The sequence below is a fragment of the Pelophylax lessonae genome (genome assembly GCF_965119305.1).
Source record: "Pelophylax lessonae genome assembly, chromosome: 3".
Classification (NCBI taxonomy): Eukaryota; Metazoa; Chordata; class Amphibia; order Anura; family Ranidae; genus Pelophylax; species Pelophylax lessonae.
In genome coordinates this window covers 536177846-536184556 of record NC_138770.1, presented here as the reverse complement: position 1 = coordinate 536184556, position 6711 = coordinate 536177846, and the positions used below count along the sequence as shown (strand labels likewise).

Genomic DNA, 6711 nt, shown 5'->3' with positions numbered 1-6711 from the left:
TGCCTGTGTAACACACATTATTTACTATTTATTATCCTGAGAATAACCCAGGCTACTGAATTTTAATTATACTATTAGAAATATTTTGGCAAGCTCTTAACATTAAGGCGGAGTTCCAGTCATTTTTTTTCTGTTTATTAAAAGTCAACAGCTAGAAAGTGTAGTTGCTTGTTTTTAGTTAACACACACTCAGCTGTCCCATGATCCAGCGATGTCACTGCCTAAACCCTTGGTTCTCTCCCTCTCCTCTCCCCAGGGCCAGCATTACAAGTGTGGGCACCCGGCTGTGACAGTTTTCGGCTTCACAGCCGGGTGCGTACTGCGCATGCATGAGTTGTGCTGCGCCTCTTTAAAGGTTGGGCAAACTTCGGAGACCTGTCCTGCTCCCGCCCCCCAAAAAAAAATAATGACATGCCAAATGTGGCATAGTAGGTGGAAGGATTGCTGAAAGCAGAACTTCCCCTTTTGGGTGGAGCTCCACTTTAAGATGGGGAGAAATAAAGGTGGCAGCTCTGAGCTGAATGCAGATTATCTATCTATCTATCTATCTATCTATCTATCTATCTATCTATCTATCTATCTATCTATCTATCTATCTATCTATCTATCTATCTATCTATCTATCTATCTATCTATCTATCTATCTATCTATCTATCTATCTATCACATTTATGTATATGGTCATCATTTAGAAAGTTTCATCTTCTGCAATGTGTGTATACAATATTTTAGTTCATTATTAAATTATTTTGATTGAACGTTCTGTTGTTATCATATATCTATTTTAGGTTAAGCATATAGCTCTTCACTATGATTGTGAATTAGATGTGATTACTGGCTTAAGACATAAAACAAATTATGGAAGGCCCAACTGGCATAATGAATTCAGGTGTATAGCAGGCAAGCATCCAAGGTAAACCATATTCCTTATTTTTATTTACATACTGTATATCATTTATTTTTTCATTGCCGCAATCACTGTCACAGTATAGTGGTTTGCATACATTTAGAGGACACAAAATGTAACAAAACAAATCAATTTAACTAGATGTGTAGTTTTTAAAAAAACAGGGGGTAAAGTAATTTTAAAGTGTATGTATAGCCATTTTTTTTAGTTTTGGATAAAGTAGGGAGCTGAATATTTTTTGCTGTCAGTAACATTGGGGAAATTTTCCTACAGTCACGACAGGAAGCTAGTGGAAATCCCAAAGTAAGGGGAATTCCTCTCTTAAGTCAAACATACACCAATTGACCAAATTTCCAACCAATGGGGAGACAGCAATGAAAAATCGACACAGGGTCTAACCCTTCCCCATTATATCCAAGACTAAACAAAGTGTTTTGCCTTCAATAATAAAGCTAAAGAGGGACTGTTTTTGGCACAAGAACAGGTGAAGGATTCTCGAAAGGAGCCACCAAAATAACTTTTGTCTAGTTTTTCCTGATATTCTAATTATATAGATTGCAATTTGGGAGAAATGAAAACATTCAATTTCACCCATTCTTGATGTGAGGCAAACACATTTTGAAATACAATATGTACAGTATTCACCTAGCAATAGCCATGTAGGGCATATTTCCCACTATCCTCTATATAGTTAGGGCACATATACAGGGTATAATTTGGTATCTACATGCTCATGGAACACAACTGTAATAATTACTGATATCTTTAGCAGATAAACTACTTTTTACATTTTTCCAAATTTGAAACACAAGGGCATGAAAATTTGGAGGTAATTTTAAGGCAGTTACAATATTGGCATGATATTTGGTATATGTATTATTACCATACTATTACCTATACATATTATATAATTCTGTATATGTGGGCATGCATTGGTGTACATATAGTACACAGATGGGGAGATTTACTAAAACAGGCCACTGTAAAATCTGGGGTAGCTATGCATAGTAGCCAATTAGCTTCTAATTTCAGCTTGTTCAATTAAACTTTGACAAAAAAACAACCTGGAAGCTGATTGGTTTCTATGCAGAGCTGTACAAGATTTTGCACTCTCAAGTTTTAGTAAATTAAACCTAGAGTCGTCGCCCTATACTGAAGCCTACGGGATCTGTCACACACACTGTGGGGCATAGATATGGATATATTCAGAACACAATTTACATTGGCAATACCCTCTTATTTTATCTAAATAGTAAAGAACGAATATTATTTTTCTGGAGGCAGATTTCTTTCAAACTCAGAAATATAATGGAATTTATGGGTATGTATTTGTGAATATTTAGGATTCAATAGGTATATTATTGGCAGTAAAAGCCAGGTGTGATAAACATAACAAGTTTTGAATAGTTTAATTGTTTTGGCCAAATTTGGGATTTAAATGAGTTTTAGGCAAAGAATTACTAAATGACATAGTAATATACTGTAAATTTACACATTTTTCAACTTTGTCATTATTAGTTAATTAACAAAGCAACAGTAAAATGTATCTGTAACTGACTTTCTAGTAGCTTTAGTATTATACTTAAATCCACACCTATTTTTTTTTTCTATCAGTGACAACATTGGAGTGTTCTTCTGTGGCCCAAGGTCTCTCTCCAAAATCCTTAATAGTATGTGTCGTTTACACTCATCATCCGATCCCAGAGGAGTCCATTTTCATTTCAGTAAGGAAAGCTTCTAATGTGCTGGAGCACCAAGACTCACTAGAATCCTCTGATTGCTTTGGGTGGCATGTGGATGTGATGAATAGGCAGTATATGGTTTGGTCACTTTTTTCTGTGGAAGCCATCAATACCACCCTAAAATGCTTAAATGTCCCAAACGATCAAATGATCATTCAAAGAGCAACTTGAACCAATATTAGCAGCTAGATCTGTAAACTATTTTCAAAATAAATATTTTACTAGATTATAGTTATAATTGACTGATATGATTATTGATTATTTTACAGTAATTGATTAATACAATTTTTTATGATATCACATGAATATATGATTAATCTTTTTTGGCTGAAAGCCATATTGTTTTAGGGCACTGTGACAAGTTGGGGGTTTTGCAGCTCATTGGTGGTCCAAAACAGTGAGTTTACTCCAAGACCAGAAGTATGTTTCAGGGCTTTTTCTGCCCACTTTTATTTAAAAATAAAGCAAAAGTTCACAAATGAATATCTTCCCACGCAAGGGGTTCTCACCACCAATACAACAAAAGACCAATATTCAACCTTGTGGCTCTCTTTGCAGCTCTACTGCTCAGGCCTCATGCCTTGGTCCTCCAGACCATCGAACACACTTCCCAGTGCTCGTGCACCAATGCTTTACCTCTGTCAGCTCTGTGTCTTTCCTTGCTTCCTGCTGTTCTGTCTCTCGTAGACTCTCTTTCTCTCTCAGGCTTGGGCCTTGGCCTGTCCTGTCCTGGACAACATGGTGCAGACTTAAGGCCCGTACACACGTAGCGATTGTCGGCCGTAAATATTCGGCCACCGACCGATCGGCCAATTGTCGGCTTGTTAGTATGATGCTTCCGACAACCGACAGCGAATTTTCGGCCGAACAGAATCTGGCGTGCAGACTTTAAAATTTTTGTTGGTCGTCACCAGGACGGCCGATTGTTCGCCAGTCAGTACAGAATTCGGCCGACAAACAGCAGATTAGCAAGACTGGGCATGCTCAGAAAAGAAAAACCACACGGAAAGTTAACCATCACATGACATCACTTCTGCAGTCGGCTGTTGTTGGCCGACAAAATTCGTGTGCAGTCTTTAGCACTTTTCAGCCGACAGGACAGCACCGGACAAAAGACGGCCGATCGTTCGGCCGAAAATAGCTACGTGTGTACGGGGCTTTACACCTCTTTCCTCCCTTAGAAAACACACTGTCTCCTGGGAGGGTGGAACACTGAGCTCTAATCCTGTCTCTCCTAAAAGACTAGCACACAGCTGTGCCATTCGTGGGCTTGTTTTTTCCAAAATCTGGCCTAGATTGACATTTCAGACAGTGGCATGGCCTTGCCCTGTCACAGCACAGATTGTCAGATTGTGGGTCTCCATCAAAGTAGATTCTTAAGTGTAACTACAGTTCTGTTAAAAAAAAAAAATCTCCTCCTGGTAAACTATATACTTTGCAGAGAATTTAGTAAAGTTTTTTGCAGACTTGTACCCTTCTCTTTGTTAAAGAAATTGCAGCTTGTTTCACCATGCCCTGTCTCAAATTTCTGAATCAGAGTGGAAGCCTTCATTATAACCACAGGGTGCAGTCTATGTGTTGTAATGATAAAAGCTGCAAGAGAATTATTGCTCTTACTCTAACGATCGTGGTAATACCTCACATGTGCGGTTTAAGCATTGTTTACATATGTGGGCACAACTTGCGTATACGTTCGCTTCTGCGCGCGAGCTCGGAGGGACAGTAAATCACATTTATTTACAAAATGGCTGGTACAGTTGTGCATGGTAGCCAATCAGCTTCTAACTTCAGCTTATTTAAAAAAAAAAAAAAACTGGAAGCTGATTGGCTTCTATGCAGAGATGCACCAGATTTTGTACAGTTTTAGTAAATCAACCCATGTTGTGTCATAGCAATAGGGTTGGACAATACTGTAAAGTGTATACTAAGTGAATACTTAGGTGTTAAATTAGTTAAATTAGTTCTCGGTTAGATCTGCCCAGCACCAAGGGTGAATGACTTATGTTTTCAAACACAGGTTTAAAGTGTTGTAAAGTGTTACTAAACCAACAACAGTAAAATCAGTCTGTATATTCAGTAAAGCATGCTTGTTATACTCACTGTGGAACCTAAGGGGTTAATCCTGCACATTGTGTAAAAAGGCTGTTTGATCCTGTCTTCTCTGATCCTCCCCTTCTTCTACTGTCCCCTATCCATCTCCTGATAAGACAGAGCCCTTGGAGTCACTCTGCACATGCTCTGTTTGGTGTGACTTGCTAGAAAGTTTTTTTTTTCTTAAGGTGGTGCATGTGATCAGCACAGGGCCAATCAACACTATCCAGACAGAGAGTCAGAGGTCCTGCAGCCTCATAGGACAGTCAGAGGAGAATGAAAATTCCTCCTACAAGCTTTAACCAGACACTGATAGATGTCTCAAGACTGCTATATACTGCTGATGAGAAAAGGTATTTATCAGTTTAGGTTTAATAAAATAATTGCATTTCCATGTTCTGTGTACTCTGAGAGACCAGATATAGATAATGCAGGCTCCTGGGTTTAGTAACACTTTAAAGAGGAAGTAAACTTCAATCTTTAAAGGGGTGTTCTGGCTTCCCCCTTCAAAAATTAAAAGTCATCAGCTACACATACTGTAGCTGCTGACTTTTAATATTAGGACACTTACCTGTCCTGGAATCCAGCGATGTCGGCACCTCAGCTGATGTAGGAATCCGGCCGTAAAGCCGTAAGTCTTCATGGCCGGGCTCCTACTGCACATGCGCGAAGCACGCTGCGCTCGGTTACTGGCCTGGAATCAGAGGAAGCAGGAGGGAGGAGGGAGGAGGGGGCCAAACTTCTGGCTTACCTCGCCGTGGCAAGGTCAGACAGAAGTGGGGACAGGGTACCTGTCAAAAACAGATACCCGTTACGACCCCCCCCCCGAAAGGTGCCACATATAGCACCGAAGGGGGGGAGGGGGGGAGGAGACAGATAAGCGGAAGTTCCACTTTTGAGTGGAACTCCGCTTTAGGTTTTACCTATAGTTAAGCCTATAAGAAGGCTTACCTATAGGTAGTGTAAATATCTCCTGAATGTGTACCATTTAGGAGATATTTAATGAACATGCAGCTAGTGAAATCACTGGCGCATGCACTCTGAAGGAACGGCCTCTCATGCCATTTCTTTAGAGCCCTGTGCCGTCAAGGGCGGCTCCCGGATGCATGCACAGGAGTGACATTGTCGCGGCTCCTGCCAGTCACAGAGCCGGAGTCCGCAAACCCGGAAGGAAGACCGGGTGAAGATGGGTGCCATCTCCAGCGATAAGATCGCTTTGCTTTGAGGTAAGTTTCACATAATGTGCTAGTATGCGATGCATACTAGCACATTATGCCTTTGCCTTGCAGGTACGGAAAAAAAAAAAAAGGACAGAAAGATCTAGCTTAACTTTTTTTTTTAAATGAAATCTTTATTTAGAAGATTAAAAAAAGGTCACAGATGAATCTGTAAAAAATTGCCACAATTTGCACTATATGACTATACAAATATGTATTCATCCAGGTCATTAACATATCAGGGTTCTATAGCTAGGTATATTTCAATTTTATCAGCACTGCACACTGCATATAGAGATCTTACATTCAATGTTTGTCCAATATGAAGGAACAGAAAGAGACCATGTAATAATAAATTACCATGACTTACTCGCTGAAACAAAATGTCTACATCTTATAACATGTAATACAATATATATATAGATTAAATAGAACGGCATATAGGTATATTAACCAGAGGCGACCAGTCAGGAAAATTAAGAAACTTAACTTTTAATATTTCACCATCCGCTGTACAGCTTTAACAGAAAACTGAGTGACAGCTTGTCACCTAGTCAGGAACATCTTGTGCTTAGCTTATAGCACTCAGAAGTGACTTCTCAGAGCTATCTATGCAAGGTGCTCAAACCACAATTAGCAACTTTTTTTTTTTCATAATTAGAACTGCAGTAGGCAACACTAGTGATGTACAAAGACATATATTTGAAAAAATAACATTAAATCTGCCTTACTTGATACCCACTACCTCATGAGC

General features: G+C 39.4%; 1 protein-coding gene across 1 annotated transcript in view; it reads left to right on the top strand.

Moving 5' to 3' along the window:
• The window catches only part of NOX3 (NADPH oxidase 3), a gene marked incomplete at both ends in the record, with an annotated part of 71489 nt that extends 68841 nt beyond the window's left edge, over positions 1-2648 (top strand). Inside the window, 2 exons of the mRNA XM_082252329.1 lie at positions 789-913; positions 2522-2648. Of these exons, the coding sequence (XP_082108455.1) occupies positions 789-913; positions 2522-2648 (252 nt within the window). The remainder of the gene's footprint in view (positions 1-788; positions 914-2521) is intronic.
• Between the last annotated feature and the right edge of the window lie 4063 nt (positions 2649-6711).